The 24,510-nt window shown below is 36.0% G+C and overlaps 1 protein-coding gene across 1 annotated transcript in view; it reads right to left on the reverse strand.

Annotated features, from left to right (window-relative positions):
• The window catches only part of BUB1B (BUB1 mitotic checkpoint serine/threonine kinase B), a 50,692-nt gene that overhangs the window by 13,828 nt on the left and 12,354 nt on the right, over positions 1-24,510 (reverse strand). The window contains exons 5-14 of the mRNA XM_043555675.1: positions 20,746-20,942; positions 13,898-14,067; positions 12,580-12,794; positions 12,316-12,407; positions 8,015-8,244; positions 6,098-6,210; positions 5,458-5,573; positions 4,855-4,904; positions 2,469-2,529; positions 2,224-2,329 (exon numbers count right to left, since the gene is read on the reverse strand). Of these exons, the coding sequence (XP_043411610.1) occupies positions 2,224-2,329; positions 2,469-2,529; positions 4,855-4,904; positions 5,458-5,573; positions 6,098-6,210; positions 8,015-8,244; positions 12,316-12,407; positions 12,580-12,794; positions 13,898-14,067; positions 20,746-20,942 (1,350 nt within the window). The remainder of the gene's footprint in view (positions 1-2,223; positions 2,330-2,468; positions 2,530-4,854; positions 4,905-5,457; positions 5,574-6,097; positions 6,211-8,014; positions 8,245-12,315; positions 12,408-12,579; positions 12,795-13,897; positions 14,068-20,745; positions 20,943-24,510) is intronic.

The raw sequence follows: 24,510 nt of genomic DNA on the forward strand, positions 1-24,510 counted from the left end.
TAGTGAACATACAGTGTAGTCTAGTCTTGTTTTCAGCAGAACCCAATGATTCATCTCTTATATACGACACCCAGTGCTCATCCCCAAAAGCGCCCTCCTTAATGCCCATCTCCCCTTTAGCCCATCCCCCCCCCCACCTCCTGTTGGTAGGCACCTATTAACAAAATTCAAGGAAAAGGCTTAAGACAAAAAAATACTAAAACTGACTCCTTTAATAATTCAGTCCATCCCTGAGCACCTGAACCTAGAACCATGGTCTCCAAATCCAGCCGACCTATTCACTGTGTTGTCTGGTGTGTTTCCAGGACACAGTACGTGATGCATCGATCTCCTACATCATTTTCTTTTCATTGCAGTCAGCGGACTAACAGAACTGTTTGGGAAAGTATTTAAAATAAAAAAAAATCCCTGCTTGGGCTTTATCCCCGGAAACTCCAATTCAGTACAGATGGAAAGGGGTCTCACCACCTTTAGCCATAAGCAACTGCCTAGACTTTTCTGGGTTGCTGGACATGTTCTGTATCTTAATCCGGGTAGAGACTGCATGGATATTCACACATGTAAAAATTCATCTAGCTGTATAATTGATATTTGTGCAGTTTATTGGATATAAAATATACCTCAATAAGTAAGTAAATAAAAAGAAAAAACATGTTTAAAAAAGAAAAACATGTTTACCCTGAGGGATTCATTCTTTAGGATATAGAGAACAATTGCTTTAAATCAGAGCTACTGATCACATCTCCCCTTAAAAGTCTTCAGAGAAAACAATCAGTTCTCTTCAACCTCAAGACAAGTTTCCAGATGCTGATTTGAAGAGAGGGATGATTTGCTTCCCTAGAACTTTAATGAAAATGTCAATGACAAAGGTTCTTTGACTTGAATTCTAAGCAGGGTCTTTGTACCCTAAGGATTATCATGTCACTAGTCCATAGTACTTAAAATAAAACATTACTAAAGAAAAATGGTCCACATAACTTCAAATGTCACAAAAAGCATCTTATATAAAAAGAACAAAGATCCTTTGCTATGTTGGTTTAAAAAAATGCTAAAGGCTTTTCAAAGACAGTGATTTTTCTCCCCACTTGAAAAAAGTGAGATATAATTTACATACCAAAAAATTCATACCCTTTAAAGTATGTATTCCATGGTATTTAATATGTTCACAAGGTTGTGCAACCATCACCACTATCTAACTCCAGAACATTTTCAGCACCCCAAAGAGAAGCCCCGTACCCACTGGCAGTCACTCTCCAGCCCCCTCTTTCTAACTCTCTGGAAATCCCTAACCTATTTTCTGTCTTTATGGATTTGCCCATTCTGGACATTTCATACAAATGGAATCATACAATATGTGGTCTTTGTGTTTGACTTCATTCACTGAGCAAAGTGCTTTCTTCCCTTTTTTTTTTTTAAGTTTATTTATTTTGAGAGAGAGAGTGTGTGTGCAGGCACAGATGTGAGCAGGGAAGGGGCAGAGAGGGAAGGAGAGACAGAGAATCCCAAGCAGATTGCACACTGTCAGCCCAACTTGGGGCTTATTCCTATGAACTGTGAGATCATGACCCACAAACCATGAAGTCAAGAGTCAGACACTTAACCAACTGAGCCATCCAGGTGACCCAGCAAAGTGTTTTCAAGGTTCATCTGTATCATAAGATTTATCCGTATGGCATTTCTTTTTATGGTTGAATAGTACTCCATTGTATGGGTGTACATTTTGCTTATGCATTAGTTGATGGACACTGCACTGTTTGTACTTTTTGGCTACTATAAATAATGTTGCTATGAACATTCATGTACAAGTTTTTTTAATGTAAATATGTTTTTAATTCTCTTGGATATATACCTAGGAGAGAATTGCTGGGTCATACATATGGTAACTGTTTAACATTTTAAGGAACTGCCAAGCTGTTTTCCAAAGTGGGTGTACCATTTTATATTCCTACCAGCATTGTATGAGGGTTCTCATTCCTCCACATCCTCACCAACACTTATTATTTTCTGTCTTTGATTAGAGCCTTCATTGCTATAGATCACAGCATGTGATATAGTATCTCACTGTGGTTTTGATTTGCATTCTCCAATGACTAATGATGTTAAGTGTCTGTTCATATGCTTAAATTTTAAGCCAGTGATTTTAATTTTAACCCTAACTTTGTGAGAATTGAATGAAACAATTCACTAGTCTGTTTATATTAACTTAGGAATATTGTTCCTTACACAAACATCTGGAGGCACATCTTCGTTCGAGTTGATGCTTTCTGAAGTTTTGAGAATTGCAAGGGGTCTTCGCTGGGCTAAAACCCGTGGGGGATCTGCAGGAGGACTAGAAAAAGACATTTAACAATTTAATTTACCCCATTTAACAATTAATTTTTCTGTTAAAATAGGTAAGAATAACCCCCTAATTCATTCTCATTTATAATAACAGAAGACTTTTAAGTGTCAAACAAAAAGCTTCAAACCTGTTATTTTTTTTTTCTGAAAGAAGAAACTCATCAAAAATGGAGAAAGGTAGACTGGGACCTAAAGAGAAAGAGAATAGATTTATACTCTTAAGAGTAAACACCTATTGTTTAAGACAACTAGGTCAATTAATATTTCGTGCTATTTGGAAGCAGAAAGGTAATCTTTTTTTTTTTTTAATTTTTTTTTCAACGTTTTTTTAATTTATTTTTGGGACAGGGAGAGACAGAGCATGAACGGGGGAGGGGCAGAGAGAGAGGGAGACACAGAATCGGAAACAGGCTCCAGGCTCCGAGCCATCTGCCCAGAGCCTGACGCGGGGCTCGAACTCACGGACCGCGAGATCGTGACCTGGCTGAAGTCGGACGCTTAACCGACTGCGCCACCCAGGCGCCCCAGGTAATCTTTTTTTTTTTTTTTTTAAATTTTTTTTTCAATGTTTTTTATTTATTTTTGGGACAGAGAGAGACAGAGCATGAACAGGGGAGGGGCAGAGAGAGAGGGAGACACAGAATCGGAAACAGGCTCCAGGCTCTGAGCCATCAGCCCAGAGCCCGATGCGGGGCTCGAACTCACGGACCGCGAGATCGTGACCTGGCTGAAGTCGGACGCCTAACCGACTGCGCCACCCAGGCGCCCCCCCAGGTAATCTTTTATAATGAACAATTTCAAACATATAAAAGTTGAGATCATTTAAAAACAATTATCTAAACATGGCTGATTGTGTTTCAACTTTATTCACTACCACTACCTCCTAAACCCAACCTCACTCTGGATTATTTTATTTTATTAAAAAAAAAATTTTTAATTTTTGTTCATTTTTGAGAGAGAGAGAGAGAGAGAGAGAGAGAGAGAGAGAACAAGCATAAGCAGGGGAGGGGCAGAGAGAGAGAGGGAGACAAAGAGAATCTGAAGCAGCTCCAGGCTCCAAGATGTCAGCACAGAGCCCAACGTGGAGCTTGAACCCATGGACCGTGAGATCATGACCTGAGTTGAAGCTGGCCGCTCAACCGACTGAGTCACCCAGGTGCCCCTGCTCTGGATTATTTTATTTTATTTATTATTATTATTTTTTTAAACACTAGGGCTAATTTATTTATTTTTTAAAATTTTCTTAATGTTTATTTTTGAGAGAGTATGAGTGTCAGGGTGGGGGGGCAGAGAGCAAGGGAGACAGAGGATCTGAAGTGGGATTTGCGCTGACAGCAGAAAGCCCGATGTGGGGCTTGAACCCACGAACTGAGATCATGACCTGAGCTGAAGTCGGACACTTAACCGACTGAGCCACCAAGGTGCCCCTGCTCTGTATTATTTTAAAGCAAATCCAAGATATCACATCATTTCATCTGTAAATATTTCAATATATATTTCTAAAAGAGAGAGGATCTTTCAAAAGGGAATAATCTCAAAATATACCTATAGGATTAAATATTTCTGAGTGTCATATATCCAGTCAGAAGATTCACATTTTACCAAAATTGTTTAGAAAGTTGGGACTGGGAATGCAAAGTGAGATTTATATACTATGGTTGAAATGCCTGTTTTAAAATTTTTTATTTTATTTTAGAGAGAGAGGGAGAGTACTCATGAGTGGGGAGAGGGGCAAAGGGGGAGAGAGAGAATCCCAAGCAAGCAGGCTCTGCACTGTCAGTGTGGAACCCAAGGCGGGGCTCGAACTCATCAACTTTGAGATCATGACCTGAGCTGAAATCGAGTTGGATGCTCAAGGAACCGAGCCACCCAGGCACCCCTTAAATGCCTCTTAAAACACTTTGATTCTATAGGGTTTGTTGGTTGTTTTAGTAATTTTTGTTCAACTACAATGTTTGCTCTATAATGCTGGATATTTCGTCAATTACATCCCCTTAAGTTGTTTAACATGTTCCTCCAGGTTTTGTATTTCCTACAAACTGGTGGTTAAAATTAGGGGTTCAATCTGATTCTTTTTTTTTTTTAACTACTTATAGGTGGATATTTACCTTTCACAACTTTTAAAGTATTTTTAAGTGAAAAGAGAACAAATGTGAATATAAAATAGCTTTAGTTGTAAACTTTTTTTTCCTTTCTTCCAAAAAACTACTTTCTTGGCTGCTGGATCCTACTGATAGCTCAGTATACACTAGCTAAGGTGGAAGATTATTTGGTAGTTAATATAAATTTAAATTTACATTTAAACATTTCAAAGCATTGAGGAATCTTACAAAAACAAAAAACACTCTCTTAAATGTCTATCCTATCCTAAATCATATGCTTATAACTGAATTCCATGGTTCCCTCTGTTTTCTTACAATTCCCTTTACCATAATTAAGAAAAATATATACTACATATTACATAATGTGTTTGTTATCACCAAGTTTTTCATGAGATTATCAAATACAACTCACCTTTAGAATGAGGTTGCTCTGGCCAAATGTTTTCTGCAAGTGAAGTCTCCCTGGAAAGAAACTTGTTTTAAAACATGTGCTAAGTACCCACAGAAAGAATTATCTTAAAAGTCCAAGAGAGGTTTTCATCAAATATAATCCTCACTCTACGATAAAGGTAATATTCTGGCACTGTCTATCCAAATTCTTTAAGAAGATAAAATCTTCAGTCATTAAAAATGTTATACAAGTATATTTGACAATGGATATCATAACATTAACAGTGTAAGTCGATTACAAAATGGTAAACTCTCATTTTCATCAAACAAAACAAAAACAGAACACAGAAGGATATACTTATGTTAATAGCAGTAACCTCTTGGTGGTAGAAATGGGTGGTTTTATCTTTTAAAAATTATATTTTATTGTTTAAGAAACATACTATTTTTTTAATGGAAAAAAGTCTGTACTCTGTCTTCCTTCATCAGCATCAGAGCTTGTGTTGTGACAAAGACTTGCAAAAGTTACGTCTTGATAGTATAAAAGACTTCAAGTCACTAGAGTCAAAGATTGGTTCTAAATGGCCTCCTATAAGCATTATCCCATCCGCCAATGCGGTCCTACCTGGTACAAGAGTTTACTGGACAAACAGAATTGGATAGAGCCATTCCTGGTATTTCCTGAGACTCTGATGCAATTTGCAGTTCAGCTGTTTCCTTCGTAGGCATCTTTTCTTCTTGCTATTTGCATTAAACACACAAAATCAATGTGTCTCTCCTACCTACAAAATTCTACCTATTTTCAAGCGTTAGCTCCGAAATTAGGTTTACCATACTCTTCCCCTAGATATCCACTAACCATATACAATATCTATACTATAAAACTTCTTTCCAATAATTTACGTTCCTAGTATAAACTGGTTCTGTTTTACTCAACTGGGCAGCGCCAAGATTTACTAAATTTCTTTGGGTAACCCCATTCAGGGGAACATGACTAGAACAAAAAGCTAAAGGTCAGAAACTACAAAATAATAGTTTAGAGTGTAACTAAGAAGTCAATAAATTGTCACTTCTAGTGACACAATTTCCATTTGCAGTCTTCATCTGTTATATTACTTTCCTGATGGACTTAATTGCTACTAATAGCTATGAAACTACCAGAAACTGAATGGATTTGGGAGGACTTTTACCTTCTATGCTTTTATATTGTTTAAATTTGTTTCAATAAGCATAGTTTTCTATATTAAAAAAAAAAGAGAAATGACCTGATCACCCGTTCTTTCTTGCTGAGTAGTTTGAATTTCTTTTAGCTTCTTTTCCATCTCTTCAATCTGTTTCTGCATTTCTGCTCTCTTCTCTGCACTGGTCAGTAGCTCAGCTAGAAAGGGTAAGGTTGGCTGATGCATTATTCCTCATAGCAATTTATTGTCAAAAACTGTCTTCGGAGCTCATGGCCTCAACAAACATACTAATATTACAGATAATAATAACATAGATGGAACAAAGTCCTCTAATTGAGGTCTAGGTCTCTGTTCATTCATTTACTTAGTCAATAAAAACCAGAATATTTGTGATGTGCCAAGCACAACTCTGAGCATTTATACTTCAGTGGTGCATAATACAAAGTCCTTGGTCATGTGACACTAACATCCAACCTGAGGGGACACACACACACACACACACACACACACAAATTAACAAGAAAATCAGTGTTAAAAATAAAATGAAATAGGTGATGTGAGAATGTGTGACTGAGTAGGGGGATGGAGGTCACGAGCTACTTAAGACCGGTAAGCAGGGAAGGGACACCTGGGTGGTTCAGTCAGTTAAGCATCAGACTTTGGCTCAGGTCCTGATCTCGCAGTTCACTAGTTCAAGCTCCATGTAGGGCTCTGTGTGGACAGCTCAGAGCCTAGAGCCTGCTTCGGATTTTGGGTCTCCCCCTCTCTCTGCTCCTCCCCAGCTTGTGCTCTCTCTTTCTCTCTCTCAAAAATAAATAAACATTAGAAAAAAAAAAACAAACAGTAAGCAGGGAAGATCATTTTAATATTATAAAATGCTCATCTGCTGTGAGCAAAATGGACTATAGTAAGGCCAGAATGAGCGCAGAAAGTCTAGTTGCAGTAGTCTACCCAAAAGATGGTGGTTTGGGGATGCCTGGGTGGCGCAGTCGGTTAAGCGCCGACTTCAGCCAGGTCACGATCTCGCAGTCCGTGAGTTCGAGCCCTGCGTCAGGCCCTGGGCTGATGGCTCAGAGCCTGGAGCCTGTTTCCGATTCTGTGTCTCCCTCTCTCTCTGCCCCGCCCCCGTTCATGCTCTGTCTCTCTCTGTCCCAAAAATAAATAAACGTTGAAAATAAAAAAAAATTAAAAAAAAAAAAAAAGATGGTGGTTTGGATTAATAATGAGAATGGTAAAAAAATAAAAATAAAAAAATAATGAGAATGGTGATAAAGAAAAGATGTGGGAATATTTTGGTGGTAAAGTTGATAGGCTTACCCATTAGATGTCGGGGAATGGTACGGAAAGAGGGATCAGAGATGACTTCTGGTTTTTTTTGGCCTCAACCATCTGGGTGCATGGTGTTGCCTTTTACTAAAATGGGGATGCCTATGGTATGTGTACACACATACTGTGTGTACACATGCTGGGGTGTAGTTTGTGGCAGAAATCAGTAATTCTGTTCTATGTTGAGATTAAAATGTCTATTAGAATAGCCAATGGATACAAGCAACTAAATAGGAGTCTAGAGTTCAGGTGAAATGTCAGGGATGGAGATATAAATTTGAGAGTCCATGGCTTATAAACAGTATTTAATATATTACTTAGTGATAACTGTAGAAAGAAAGGATAACTGGAATATTCAAAGACTCTATCCTGGGCCTCAAGAAGAGGTCTCTGATGAGAAGAATAGCAGTAAAGGAAACTGAGAGGGAATACACACCAAGGAAAAAGCCAAGAGAAGCATTTCATAAAGAAGAAGTTCATCAACTGTGTCAAATGAAGGCAAAAGGTCAATAAATAAAGATCAAGACTGAGAAATGGCCACTGGACTTAGCAAAAAAAAAAAAAAGGTTTCTGGTTATCATGATCAGAGCTGCTTCACTCGAATAGAGGGAATGCTTGAGAAAATAATGGGCAGTTAAGAAGAAATTCTTCTGTGAACTACATTAATACACATACCTTCCCTTCGCTCTTTTAATTTCTTCCGGAAAACTTCAGCACGGATCTCTTCAAAGGAGAACTCCCCTACTCCTGCATAAATCTTCTCCTTACAATACATCATCTTCTCTTTCTTCTCCTGAGACTCTTGCTGATGGCTTTGAACTCTTTGCAGAAGATCTCCTTCTTCCTTTCCAGGTTTTCTTGTGCTTAGAATGTGGTTTATACTGGGTTCAATTTTACATGGTGTCCTAAGGAAGCAAAATAATTATTATTCACCATACAGATCAAATGAATTATTTCTTTTATGTCTTGACAGAACATAGAAACGATGTCAATGGCACTATGTATAATTGATTTCAAAAAATAAAAACAAAGAAGATTGAGGAAAAAGGCTAAAAAATAATTCACAAAGGTCATCAACAATTATGTTCTGAGTACTACAATGTTATGATGAGGCAGGAAATTAACCATAAGGGTAATCAAATAGGTTATATACCTTATAGGTGAAAATAAATGTGAATATCATATCTTAATCAAACCCAATGAATGAGGGATATCTGGGTGGCTCAGTCAGTTGAGCGTCTAACTCTTGATTTCAGTTCAGGTAATGATCTCATGGTTCATGGGGTTGAGCCCTGCATCTGGCTCTGTGCACTGTGAGTGCAGAGTCTGCTTGGGATTCTTTCTCCCCCTCTCTCTCTGCCCCTTTGCTGCTAGCAGGCATGCACTCTCTCTCTCACAAAATAACTTAAAAAAAAAAAAAAAACTTAAAACAAAATAAACTTAAAAAAAAACCCAAATGAAAGAAAGTTAACCTCTACATTATAGCCCATTTTCTACTGTTTCACACCAAAAACAGTTAGTTAGGAATACAGCATTTAGGGAATTAATAATGTGAAGTTCAAGGTTCTCAGCTGAGGGGGAGAAAATGAGCGTACTAATATAGGTTTGAAAAGAATGAAGCATAAAGTACTTCACACAAAATGGGGCAGACGTTCTCAATTCTGGCTATGGATCAGAATCACTTATATACCTTTTATTTCCTTATATGCCTTTTTACAACTAAAGATATCTGGTCCCTACACCAGATCCACTAAATCAGAACCTTTAATGCTAGCGTCCAGGCATCTACATACTTAAAAGGCTTCCTCAACTTGTTCAATCTGATAAAGGACATCTACAAAAACCCCACACAAACATCATACTTAATAATGAAAGACTGAATGCTTCTCCCTTAAGATCAGGAACAAGATAAGAAGGTCCATTCTTGCCACTTCTATTCAAAACTGTACTGGAAGTTCTAGCCAGGGCAATTAGGTAAAAAAAAAAAAAAGAAAGAAAGAAAGCAGAGAGAAAGAAAGAGAGAAAGAGAGAAAGAAAGAAAGAAAGAAAAAAAAGAAAGAAAGAAAGAAGGCATCCAAATGGGATAAGAAGTAAAATGGTCTCTACTTACAGATAACATGATCTTACATATAGAAAATCCTAAGAATCTATCATAAAAATTATTAGAGCTAATAATGAGTTCACCAAAGAAGCAGGATATAAAATTAATATATAAAAATCAATTGTATTTTATACAATGAACAGTCTGAAAGTGAAATTAAGAGAACATTTGTATTTACAATAGCACCAAAAGAATGAAATATTTCAGAATAATTTTTAAAAAAGAAATGTGCCTGTTTCCGATTCTGTGTCTCCCTCTCTCTCTGCCCCTCCCCGGTTCATGCTCTGTCTCTCTCTGTCCCAAAAATAAATAAACGTTGAAAAAAAAAAATTAAAAAAAAAAAAAAAAAAGGGGCGCCTGGGTGGCGCAGTCGGTTAAGCGTCCGACTTCAGCCAGGTCACGATCTCGCGGTCCGCGAGTTCGAGCTCCGCGTCAGGCTCTGGGCTGATGGCTCGGAGCCTGGAGCCTGTTTCCGATTCTGTGTCTCCCTCTCTCTCTGCCCCTCCCCGGTTCATGCTCTGTCTCTCTCTGTCCCAAAAATAAATAAACGTTGAAAATAAAAAAAAAATTTTAAAAAAGAAATGTGACTAGACACCAAAGAAAATACACAGATGGCAAGCAAGCACATAAAAGATGCTCAATCATATATTATCAGGGAATTACAAATTAAAACAATAATGAGATACCACAACATATCTATTAGAATGGTTAAAATCTAAAATACTGACAACATCGAATGCTGACAAGGATGTGGAGGATTAGGAACTATCATACCATTGCTGGTATGAATGAATGCAAAATGGTACAGCCACTTTGGAAGATAGTTTGGCACTTTCTTACAAAGATAAACTTAGTCTTAAAATCGAATCCAGCTATAGGAGTTGAAAATTTATGTCTATATAAAACTCTGCACTAAGGTATTTATAGTAACTTTATTCATAATTGCCAAAATTGGAAGCAAGCAAGATGTCCTCCCATAAATGGATAAATATCCATACAATGGAATATCATTCAGCACTAAAAATAAATGAGCTATTATGCCACAAAAAGACATGAAGAAACCTTAAATTCATATTACTGAGAAAAGCTAGTCTGGAAAGCTTACATACTGTTGTTTTTTTTTCCAACTATAAGACTTCTGGGAAAAGGCAGAACTATAAAGACAATTTATTTTTTTAATTTTTTTTAATTTAATTTAATTTTTTTATAACTTTTTTTTTTTAATTTTTTTTTTTAACGTTTATTTATTTTTGAGACAGAGAGAGACAGAGCATGAACAGGGGAGGGGCAGAGAGAGAGGGAGACACAGAATCTGAAACAGGCTCCAGGCTCTGAGCTGTCAGCACAGAGCCCGACGCGGGGCTCGAACTCAAGGACCGTGAGATCATGACCTGAGCCGAAGTCAGACGCTTAACCGACCAAGCCACCCAGGCGCCCCTAATTTTATTTTTTTAACGTTTATTTATTTTTGAGACAGAGAGAGACAGAGCATGAACGGGGGAGGGGCAGAGAGAGAGGGAGACACAGAATCAGAAGCAGGCTCCAGGCTCTGAGCCATCAGCCCAGAGCCTGACGAGGGTTTAGAACTCACGGACCGCGAGATCGTGACCTGAGTTGAAGTCGGACGCTTAACCGACTGAGCCACCCAGGCGCCCCTATAAAGACTATTTAAAGATCAGTGATTGCCAGGGAGTTGAGGGAGGGATAAATGAACTACTGGAATGCAGGGAAGTTTTAGGGCAGTGAAACTACTTATGTGACACTGTAATGATGGGCACATGAAAAGCTCATAGAACTGTAGAACACACTGGAGTACTAATAAACTATAAACTTTAGTTAATAATATATCAATATTGGTGCGTCAATTACAACAAATGAATCACACTGATGCAAGATGTTAATAGGCAGAATTGTGTGCAGCGTTGAGGAGGAAGTACATGGGAATGCTGAACAATTTTTCTATAAATCTAAGCTTAAAAAATAACATCTCATTTTTTTAAAAAGTGTAAAACTTCGGGGCACGTGGGTGGTTCAGTCAGTTGAGAGTCCAATTTCAGCTCAGGTCATGATCTCGCAGTTTGTGAGTTCAAGCCCCACAATTGGGCTTGCTGCTGTCAGCACAGAGCCCACTTTGGATCCTCTGTCCCCTCTCTCTGCCCCTCTCCCACGTGTGCTGTCTCAAAAATAAATAAACATTTAAAAAATTTAAAAAAATAATTTAAAAAAGTGTAAAATTTTATTCTGAAAACTATGAAACACTGTTGAAAGAAATGAAAGAAGATATAAATAAGAGATATACCATGTCCATGGATCTGAAGATTTAATATTATTAAGATGGCAATATTCATTAAATTGATCTACAAATTCAGAACACAATCTATATCACAATCCCAGCTGGCTATTTTGCAGAAATTACCAAGATGATCCTAAAATTCAAATGGAATTGCAAAGGGACCAGAATGGTCAAAACAATCTTTAAAAAAAAATAAATAAATAAGGGGGAGCCTGGGTGGCTCGCTCAGTCGGTTAAGTGCTGGACTTCGGGTCAGGTCATGATCTCACAGTTCGTGGGTTTTGAGCCCCACGTCGGGCTCTGGGATGCCAGCTCAGAGCCTGGAGACTGTTTTGGATTCTGTATCTCCCTCTCTCTCTGTCCCTCCCCCGCTTGCTCTCTTCTCTCTCTCTCTCTCTCTCTCTCTCTCTCTCTCTCTCAAAAATAAATAAATAAACATTAAAAAAAAGAAGAAGAAAGAAAACAAAATGTGTCTGGTTACTTTCATCTCCACAAAGAAGGAAATCCCCTTGGGAACCAAGATAGGTGTCCCTGCTCACTGTTAATAATTTCCACCTCAAAATGTCTGGAAATCAAACTCACATAACTGGCTGTTGTGCAGTTTCTTCAACATATGGAGTAAAACTGGGAAGCAGAGAAGGTACTGCTGTCACAGAAGCCGTACTGCCACGAGTCTGGCGATGCAGAAGAAAATGAAAATTACCATAGTGTTCCATTCTAACACAATATATGCAGACCATGCCTAATTATTCAAGAGGAATTAAAAGAGATGCTGAAACTACTTCTCTACTCAAAATGTGAAGTCTGTGTTATGTGTGCAAATACACTGGATCCAAAAGTCCTTACCCTGTATTCCAAAGGCCTGCCTGTGTTCCATGGGCCTGCTTGCAGCTCGTTCTCCTTGGCCCTGGACACAGGGCGTGCTATCCACGGCTGAGCTGTAGGCTTAGACAACTCTGCTCTAGAGGCTTCATCAGCATTTTCATCAAAAATAGTAACTCTGGAATTACTTTGCATCTGTTGAGGAACTGGATTTTGGAGTCCTCTGTTCTGGTTTGGAGCTAGGAGAAAAACATTAAAACTTTAAGTAAAATCTTTAATTATCAATCTAGATGCCAGATAAAGCATACCCAATCATTCCTCAAATCAAGGAGATTACTTCTACTACCATAGAAACAAAGAGATTTTTTTAAATAATAATATTTTAAAACCTTAAATGAATCGAATTACTAACTTTTGAATCCATTCTGTTTGTTACTTATTCTGTCCCTCCTTTCCCTCACTTCCAATCTTTTATTTATAGATATTTTAAAAAATTCTACCTCTTCCTTCAGTCACCATTCTAACATTGTCTAGTTTTCTCAGAGATTAACCTAACCTAAATTGTCATTTTTCAATTTAAAATTTTTCTCTCAATGCAAATAAGCTGCAATGTGCTGAATCTAGAGAAGACAAATTAGCCCATTTATTAGTGGTGCTCTCTGTTATGGGGTTCTTTATTACAACCAAGCTTCAGTATGATCTGGATGAAATATTCTTTAGGTCTATATACTCCCTATACACTAATTCTAGGATACATTTTGAATAATGGTAAGTTAATACCAGGAAAGGAGCTAGAGATTTTTCAAAATTCTGGTCTATAGGTCTAACTGCTATAAATGTAGTAAAAGCTTATTGCTCTCTATACTTTCTGCCCAATTTTGCTGTAAATCTAAAACTTCCCTAAACGTAGTGAAAAAAAAAAAAAAAAAAAAAAGCCCATGGTTAATCATCTTTACGTGCACAAAGCAGAGTCTAATTTCTGGCCCCCAAAAAGCTTGAAGACCATATTAACACATTCTCTGAGGCTTTGGTTTTATGTAAGTTTAATTTGACAATACTAGCTATATTATTGAATATCTTCTTTCAACTAACAACTCAAGTTCAGAAACTCTTGATGCTTCCTATATATTAGGTTTTTCTTAATTAAGACACAAAATTGCTGACATGTTTTGCTTTTACTGCATACTGTAATCTCAGCTCTCTGAAGACTTCCTTCTTTTTGCTACCTAGTATTCAGAAAACTAGGACAGTATCCACATATATATTTATACGTTATCTCTTTACATAATTAGCCCACCACCCGAGACTAAGAGCTTCCCATAATAACACTTAACAAACTTACCCTTGAGAGCACCTCCTACACGGCTGATTGGAGCTCTAGCTGTCTTTTTCCCTTTGCTTTTTAGTTCAGCCAGTGTGCTTCGTTGTGGTACAGAAGATCCAAATACTTCCTCTTCCTCTTCTTTCTCAAGTGCCAACACAGTTTGCCGAGACACTCGAGCTTGAAATTGTCTAAAGTAAGAGAATGGACAATTAACTCTTGGGGACATGAACACTACTCACAGAATCAAACATCTAACTTGTTAAAACAAGGGAGAAGAAATATAGAGGAATAGCCCACAGAAAATGTTTATTATGTCAGAAATAAAGAAAGCTACCTTGAAATCAGAGAGAAGGTTTGGAATAAAATGGTTTAGCCTCCCCTTTAAATGTCCAAGTTTGACCAATTAGCATACTCTGAAGCGCACCATTAGGTTGATCTGAGGATCAGAGCAGGGTGACTAGGAGTAAAGAATTTATTAAAATCAGAGTTCCCCATCAACATTTTATTACAAAGCTTACACTTACAAATTATTGCAAGTGTAAATGAACACCCATATACTCCTCACTCACCTAGATTCACCAACTGTTAACATCTTGCCACATCTATTTTGTCACTGTCTATGTCTCTTTCTCTCTCTATGCACACTCTCCCCTCTATACCATTTTTTCCTAAACCATATCAAATGAAGATGTATCCCACATGACATTTTACTTCAGCAAAGCTGGCAGAAGTTTGAAGATTAAACTTCCTGTCCTGCTGCCAAAGCCTTAAGTATTATCAAAAGAGTTTAAAAAGAAAAAATAAAAAAACAAAAAATATAGAATAAACTGAGAGTACTGGCCAAAATGGAGTAAGGCCATGGTAGCCTCTCTCTCACTGGGTAGAATTTAAAACGCTAAACAAACTACAAAAAAAGCAACTGAGGCCTCTGCAAAGTAAACAAAAGCAAGTGGACTGTAGAGAGGAGTCAAACTTGAAGAAACAACCCACACAGGGTTGTTTCCTGTTTTTTTTTTTTTCTTCTTCTTTTTTCTCTTGTGGTTTAAAATTGTTGCCATGATGGTGTGGGAAGCTAAAACCTCATCTTTCTGGCCAGAATACTTGGAAAAGGGGACTCTGCGGGCCAATGAATGTGGGAGAGATATTAGAGAGGATGAACTCAAGAAGGGGATCTCCTAATTCTCTACATGAATTGGCACAAGCCCTGGACTCAGTTCTGAGCTATGTATGCACAGGGCAGGCCCCAAGCAGCACAGAAAAGGCTTTGAGGACTGAACTATGATATAAACCATGACCCAAGTCCTAGACTAACCCCTGAGCAGCCTACACATGGGATAGACCCAAAGGTCTTGAAAACTGAACAATGGAACCACTATCTACATAAGAAAGAACTTAGGATATCTGAAGGTTGGTTGCCTTCTAAGACAAAAGTATCAACGTTCTCCAGAGAATATCAATCAACAGAACTCAGAGTCTAATAACATAGTATCAGGATCAATGTCCAGGATATAATCCAAAATTACCTGACAGACCAAGAACCAGTAAAATGTGATCAATTCTCAAAGGAAAAGGCAAGCAACACATATCAATATCAAGATAATCTAGGTGCTGGGAATTTTCACATAGAGATTTAAAAGCAGTTATTATAACAATGCTCCATGAGATAAAGGTAAAAATATTTGAAAGGAATAAAAAAAACAGAAGTTCTCAGCAGAGACACAGAAACTATAAAAAAGAATCAAATGGAGAATTTAGACCTGAAAAACACATTATGTGAAATAAAAAAAATTACTGGATGGACTCAATATCAGACTGGAGATGGCTGAGGAAAGAGTAAATGAACCTGAAGACAAATCAATAAAAACTAGCCACTCTGAAGAACAGAAAGAAAAAAGGTTAAAAAATTAAAAACTAAAACAACAAAAAAGACAGCTTTAGGGACCTATGGAACAATATCAAAAGGTCTAATATATGTGCGATTGAAGTCCCAGAAAAAGAGATATAGTAAGTACAGAAAAAACATTTTTAAAGAAGGGCTAAAAGTTTTTAAAATTTTGTAAAAGGCATACATTTATAAATTCAAAAAGCTCAGTAAACCCCAAATGGATTAAATGCAAGGGTAATCACACCTAGACACACCATAATCAAATTTCTGAATAATAATGTTAAAAGCAAAAATCTTAAATGCACCCAGAGAAAATCAACACAACACATATAGAGAAGGAACCAATCAAATGACCACAGATTTCTCATCAGAAATCATGCAGTCCAGAAGACAGTGCAACAACATCTTTAAAATACCAAAAGAAAAGAACTGTTGACCCAGAATTCTACATCCATTGAAAATATCCTTTAGGAATTAAAATGAAATGAAGACATTCTTAGATGAAGAAAAACTAAGGGAATTTATTGGCCATAGGCTCACTCTAAATGAATGGCCAAACATCTTTGGGCTAAAGAGAAATTATACTAGAGGAGAACTTGGGGCTTCAGGAATGAAGAAAGAGAAATGATACATACAAAAGACCATTTTCCTCCAAAGTTCTTTAAAATATGTAAGGCTGTTGAAAGCAAAAATTATAACATCGTCTAGTGGGGTTTTCAGTGTATTTAGATGTAACAATACATATGACAAGCATATCAAAAAAGTAGGGAAGATAAAGGGACCTATATGGTTATAAAGCTTCTATATTTTACTTGAAGTGGTAATATATTACCTCTGAGCAGACTATTAGAGGTTACGCATGTTTATAATATACCCTGGAGCCACCACTAAAAAATAGTAACAGACAAAAAAGCCAATAAAATAAATTAAAATGAAATATTAAAAAATATTCAGACAATCCAAAAGAAGGCAGGAAATGGGCAATAGAGGAAGGAATAAAAGAGAACAAATTGGAAACAAATAATAAAATAATAGATCTAAATCCAACAAAATTAATAATTAAAGTAAATGTTCTAAACACACCATTTAAAAACAGACACTGTGAGAGCTGAGAAACAAGACTCAACTATTTGCTGTGTATAAGAAACCCACTTTAAATAAAAAGACATAGGTAAGATAAAAATTAAAGAAAATCCATACAAAAGCCTGTATCATGAATGTTTGCAGCAGTATTTCACAAAAGCCAAAAAATGGAAACCATCTAAATGCTCGTTAATGAATGAATGGATAAACAAAGTCTGGTCTATCCACAGAATGACATATTACTGAGCAATAAAAAGGAATAAAATATTAATATAGAATACAACTGTGTTCATCAATGATGAATATACTGGGATGAACCTTCAAAAGATTAGGCTAAGTGAAAGAAGCCAGTCACAAAAGACTACATAATGCGGGATTCCATTTATGTGCAATGCCTAGAATAGGCAAACCTAGAGACAGAAAGCAGGTAAGTGGTTGCCTGGAAGTGGGTGAGAGGGAATAGGGAGTGACTGCAAATGAGTATGGGGTTCATGTTGGGGTGTTAAAAATGTTCTAAAATTAGATTGTGGTGATGGTCACACAACTCTAAAACTGTTAAAAAAAAAAAAAAGAAAAGAAAGAGAAATGATATATAAACAAAAGAAAGCCAGAGTAGCTATATTAATATCAGACCAAGAAGACTTCAAAGTGTATATAACCAAGGATAAAGATACTGTAGTTATTATATCACGATAAAGGGATCAATTCTAAATATGTATCCTTCAGAACTTCAAAATATATAAAGCAAAAAAATGGGACTTAAAGAAGAGACAAATTCACAATAAAAGGGAATTCAAAATTCTTCTCCGAGTAACTGATAGAATAAGTAGAAAATCAGCAAGGAAACAGAAGACCACAACAGACCTAAATAACATTTAAAAAACATTACATTGCCAAACAGCACAAAACACATATTTTTCAAGTGTCCATGGAATATTCACCAATGACAGACCATATTCTGGGCCATACGACAAAACTTAATAAATTAAAAAAAAGTGAAAACATACAAATTATGTTCTCTAACCATAATGGAATTAAACTAGAAATCAGTAACAGAGAGACATCTGAAAAATCTCTGAATATTTCTTAATTAAATTTATATACTTTTAAATAACCCACAGGTCAAAGGGACAACATAAGGGAAATCAGAAATTTTTGAGCTGAGTGAAAATAAAAATATAGTATTGCATCAAAATTTGTGGGGGATAGCTAAAGCAGTGCTTGAAAAGAAATTTTTTATATTAGAAAAGAAAGATCTAGATCAGTTGATCTAACTTGTCACCTTATACTAGAAAAAGAGCAAGTTAAACTCAAAGAAAGCACAAAGAAGGAAATAATAAAGAGGAGAAATTAATAAAAATAAGAAGAGAAAGCTAATTGAGAAAAAGCAATAAAACCAAAGCTGGTTCTCTAAAAAGATCAATAAAATCGATAAACTTCTAGCAATAATTTCATATGCAAAAAAAGAATCTTGATCAATACCTTATACAAAAATTAACTCAAAATGGATCAGAGATCTGTATGTAAAAAGTAAAACTATAAGAATTTCAAGATGAAAATAAACTATGGGACTACATCAAAATAAAAAGCTTTTGCACAGCAAAGGAAACCATCAAAAAACAAAAAGGCAACCTATTGAATGGGAGAAGATATTTGCAAATGACATCTCCAATAAAGGGTTAATATCCAAAATATATACAAAAATTTATAGAACTCAATACCAAAAAAACAAACATTCTGATTTTAAAATGGGCATAGGACCTGAACAGACATTTTTCCAAAGATATATAGATGGCCAACAGACACATGGAAAGACGGTCAACATCACTCAGCATCAGAAAAAATGCAAATCAGGGGTGCCTGGGTGGCTCAGTTGGTTAAGCGTCTGACTTCGGCCGAGGGCATGATCTCACGGTTCGTGAGTTCGAGCCACGAGCCTGCTCTGTGCTGACAGCTCAGAGCCTGAAGCCTGCTTCAGACTCTGTCTATGTCTCTGTCTCTCTCTCTGCCCTTGCTCCGCTCATGCTCTGTCTCTCAAAAATAAATAGACAAAAAAAAAAAAAAAAAGAAAAATGCAAATCAAAACCACAATGAGATATCACCTGACACTTGTCAGAATGGCCAAATTCAAAAAGACAAGAAATAAAAGTGTTGATGACAATGTGGAGAAAAAGGAACCCTCCCACACTGTTGGTGGGAATGTAAATAAGTATAGCCACTGTGGAAAACAGTATGGAGGTTCCTCAAAAAATTAACCACAAAAATGCCATACAGTCCCAATAATTTCACTTCTGGGTGTTTATTTACCCAAAGGAAATGAAAATATTAATTCGAAAGGATATATGCACACCTATGTTTATTGCAGCATTATTTACAATAGCCAAGATATAGAAGGCAACCTAAATGTCTATTGATAGACAAATAGATAAGGAAGGTATATATATATATATATATATATATATATATATATATACACATATATATATATGTATATATATATAGATAAGGTAAGATATATATATATATGTATATATATATAGATAAGGTAAGATATATATATACCTTCCTTATCTATTTGTCTATCAACAGACATTTAGGTTGCCTTCTATATCTTGGCTATCGTAAATAATGCTGCAATATATATACATATACATATATATATATACACACACACATATATATATATACATATATATACACATATATATGCATAATGGATTGCACAGCCATAAAAAAGCATGATGGTGCCACTGATACAACATGGATGGACCTACAGCCTATTATGCTAAGTGATCTAAGTCAGACTGAGAAAGAGAAATACCGTAGGATTCCACTCATGTGGAATCTAAAAGAAAAAAAAAGAACAATCAAACAAATAGCAGAATCAGACCTATAAATACAGAGAACAAACTGATGGCTGCCAGAGGAGGGAGTTGGGGGAAAGGGGGAAATGGGTGAGAGGGAGACACAGGCTTCCAGTTATGTAATGAATAAGTCATGGGAATAAAAGGTACAGCATAAGAAATACAGTCAATACTATTATAATGGCTTTGTATGGAGAGCTACGGTAACTATACTTGCAGTGAGCACAGCATAAGGTATAAATTTGTCCTATGTTATACACCTGAAACTAATGTAACATTGTGTATCAACTATATTCAAATAAAAAAAATTTTTTTTAAACTTCAAGATGAAAACTTAGGAGAAAATCTTTGCAACTTTTTGCTAAACAGAGCTCTCAGACATACCAAGAGCATGATCCATACAAAAAAATAATTTCTTTTCTTTTCTTTTAAATAATTGATTTTAGAATTCTCCGAAATTAAAAACTTTTGTTCTATAAAACACCGTTAAGAAAAAACATAGTCAACAGTTAATCTGGGAGAAAAGATTTACAAGTCACATATCTAACAAAAGACTGGTATTCAGACTATACATATAAAATCCATCTTTAAAGTAGAACCAATTTAATAACTGAAATGCATTATGCTAAATGAAAGCAGACACACTCAAAACGCCACACATACTATATGATGCAATGTATATGACATCATGGAAAAGGCAAAACTACTGGGCCGGAAAACAGATCAGTGGTTACCAGGGATTGGGAGTGAGCCTAAGTGTTGAACTACAAAGGGAGAGCATAAAGAAATTCTACGGAGCAATGGAACTATTGGATATTTTGGTCAGTAATGGTTACATGTCCCTATTCAATTGTGAAAACTATACACCAAACAAATTGTACTATATGTTAAATAAAAAATATTTAAATAGATCTTTTAAAAAATTAAATAGTAACTAAGTAAACTTGCCATGGGGAGCATTTTATTCAGATGCAAAAACAACTATTTATATTTATTAGTTTTAAAGAGTAAAGACAAGCTCCAGAGAAGTTTACCGGTGCTGTGACTGCAGTCGTTCCAGTGGCTCAGCCTTCTGTTGAATCCCTTCCTGAAATATCTTATCTGCTTTCTTAAAGTTTTCTCTAGCTTCATATTCTTCAGCCCATGAGATATAGAACTGAGCAAGTGAAACACCAATCCCTTGGTTGTGTAAGTAACTGTACATATCCAGAGGCTCATTGCATAAATGCCCCTGTAACAAATTAAAAGCATTAACAGTTAACCAATTTCTATTCATTTACTGTCTATTATCTGCTAAAAAAAAAATCACTGGCATTACTATATGTAGTTTCTGCATTGAAAAAATATGTATTTTTTATAATATAACGTTATAAGGGCTATACTGGGAAGACCTAAAAAGTAGACAGAAGAGATTAATTTGTAAGAAAAAAGGATGAGAAGACTTCAAGAAGGTATGACATTTGAGTGTGGCCCTCAAGGAGGAATAGACTTGTATCTGGTAGAAAATGGCAATGGAAAGGCATTCCAGACAGAGAAAATAGTATAAGCAAAGACAGAGAAGACTACAAGTTTGTGGGGATCAGACAAGACAGGAGTTTGGGGAAAAAAAGGTGTGACAGGTCTTAAATGTCAAGCTAATCGATTTTAAATTTACCTGATACCCAACGCATGTGTGTTCTGGTGGGAGAACTATAAGCAAAGGAATGATATGGTCAAATCTGCATTTTACAAGCGATCTTTTAAGACCAGCTATAATGTAGACAATTCTAGTAGTAAGAAGGTGGGGGAACATGTCAATAAAAATCCTGTACCATTAACAGTTTGACATATTTTCTTCAGTCTTTTTTTCCCTTAAGGAAAAAAAAGGAACATATATCATTTTAAATAGCATAAAAGGATTTTTATCATTTATAAAGTTTTAATCATAAGGAAATTTTAATTCCACTTAGCAGTTCAGGGTTCATTTTTCCATGCTTCTGCTTACCCTTTATCACTTTCAGATGGATGAATAATGTTCTATCTAGTAATCTTCCATCATTTAACCATTCCCCTATTTTTTTGGATATACAGCTTCTACTTTACCCAGGTAGAAAATAATTCTATGACAAATATCTTTTTTTAAAATATTTTCTTTTAAGTCTATTTGAGAGACAGAGAGAGTGAGAGAGAGAGAAAAAGAGAGAGAGAGAGAGAGAGCGAGAGCATATGCAATTGGGAGAGGGGCAGAGAGAGAGAGGGAGAGAGAGAATCCCAAGCAGGCTCTGCACTGCCAGCACAGAGCCTGATGTGGGGCCTGAACCAACAAACCATGAGACCATGACCTGAGCTGAAATTAAGAGTCAGAGGCTTAACTGACTGAGCCCCCACACCCACCGGGTACCCCTGTAACAAGTATCTTCATGCACACCACCTTTCATGTTTCATATTATTCCCTTAAGATAAATTTCTAGAAGTAGAACTATGTTAAAAAGTAACAAATTGCTTTCTAAAAGGGTTATACAAATTTAAAATGCTAGTAATTATTCCCAAAGACTAATTTCACAGAAAATACCTATTTTAAGTTTCTAATTTCATATAAAAATGGCATTTCAGTGTTCTAATTAGGAGTTCTTATACTACTAAGGAGGCTAACATTTTCTCCTGTTTATTTACTAAATATAGTTTCTCTCATCTCTCCTGATTGTCTGGCCTAGGTTAAGTCCTCATTCTATGTATTCCCTTCTACACAACTCGATAGTTCTCTCTTTCTCTTTTGTGACAATTAAATGCTTAACATCTGTCTTTCCCAATAAAGTAGGCTCCACAAAGGCACAAAACATTGCTATCCACTATATCTCCAGTTCCTAACCAGGGTCTGGTAGAAAAAGGTTGAATAAATGAAATGCTCCACTTATATCTTTGACAAAAACAATTAATATTTTACAGTTTAGTTTTGTAGTAAGTCAGTAAATGGAGTTCTCTGCTTATCCCAATTAGTGATGTTTTCCCATATGTGATGGTGATTCAAGCAAAGTTATAATTCTGAATATGTTATCAGTATCAGATCTGGTCCTTGATATCTGTTACTACATAAATAAAGGTTAACATTGACTGCACTTGTTAATGGCTTTCTGAATAGCTCTGGTTCAGCATAAAACAGCCAATAAAGATCAGGTTATTCCAGAGTGCTATATGAGATCACTTAAGAAATAACATAAATAAAAGGACCACATGGTTAGATTAATATATCCAAAAGTTAAATAAATCTTTTTGGTAACCCCTAACAAGCCAACTAAAACAATTTTATACTTTTAACTCAAAATCCTGGATATTTTCTAAGAACAAATTTTTCCTTAGCTAGATTGTAGTCATTCCTTATAAAAATAACTCTTGGAGTGGAGAAAGTTTTCTGCAAAGCAAAAGAAAGGAGTAGAGTGCAGAACCCAACTGTTACTCCTCTTGACCATAAGGGAAAAAATAAAAACAGCAAAATAGGTTAATATGCTTGCTAACTATCTACTATGTTCCAATTATTGCTGATCATTTGAATATGAGGGGTGTCTAGACCAGTACTTCTCAGACTAGACTGCCTGTGGTAAAGGGGCCAGTTTCGGTGTGTGTGTGTTTAAAGTTTCCATTGCATTGTTGACTGGTATTTTTAAAAATTGCAATAGAAATAGAAGTCACTAGAAAAATGATGATGTGTTTGGATGTTGTGGTAATGTCAAATTTGTTAACCAAACCTCTAAATGCTTATTTGGAACTTTTATCTTGAACACTCCACGGACCATTCTTTCAGTAGCATTGGTCTAGACTATGCTGTTTATGTTATGACAATGTCATTACTCTTTAGTACCAGCACCAGGTTAGCATTTATGAACAGAAAAATTATTCCAATTGTTACTTTTAATAGTTCCAAGTAAATATAATCATAGAATCCTAGGATTAAGAGTTACTTTAGAGGTTTATCTAGTCCAAACCTTTAATAAAACACACATAAGAACATTATATAAGTTAAGAGTATTATATAGGACAGAATGAAAAACAAAATCCATCAGCATGCTACCAGGGACCATAGTCCCCATGCTAACAAATCTGTTTAGCATTCTTTGGATATCATCCTTTGTCATAAATTCCTATCACTGATATTTCTAAGATAATTTCTCCAACTTGTCAATAATGACGCCAAAATATGTCAAATGTCCTATGGAAACCAAGATAGAGTATGCCTTCAGGATTTACCTAATTTCCTTTATTAGTAATATTTGAAGGTTTTTTTAAAGTTTCTTTTTAGTGTTTATTTTTGAGAGGAAGAGAGAGAGCGCAAGTGGGGAGTGGCAGAGAGGGAGAGAGGAAGACACAGAATCTGAAACAGGCTCCAGGCTCTGAGCTGTCAATGCAGGGCTTGAACTTGGGAACAGCAGGTCATGACCTGAGCTGAAGTCGGATGCTTAACCAGCTGAGACACCCAGGTGCCACTGAACATTTTTTTTTTTTTTAATGTTTATTTATTTTTGAGAGAGAGAGAGAGATAGAGCACAAGTGGAGGATGCTTAACCTACTGAGCCACCTAGGAGTCCCTATTTGAAGTTTAAGATAAGCTCTCAAGAGATATGTTTTAGCCAGAAATTTTATCAATTTTAAATGTCAGTGTTTTATATTACAATGCTTGTTGTAAATATTCTATTATTTTGAATTATTTAGTGTTACAGAATTATCTATTTTTATAGATTTTTATTATTATTATTTTTTGTAGAGAGAATGCACAAGTGGGAGAGGGGAACAGAAAGAGAGAAAGAAAGAAAGAGAGAGAGAGAGAG

The sequence above is a fragment of the Prionailurus bengalensis genome, chromosome B3 (genome assembly GCF_016509475.1).
Source record: "Prionailurus bengalensis isolate Pbe53 chromosome B3, Fcat_Pben_1.1_paternal_pri, whole genome shotgun sequence".
Classification (NCBI taxonomy): domain Eukaryota; kingdom Metazoa; phylum Chordata; class Mammalia; order Carnivora; family Felidae; genus Prionailurus; species Prionailurus bengalensis.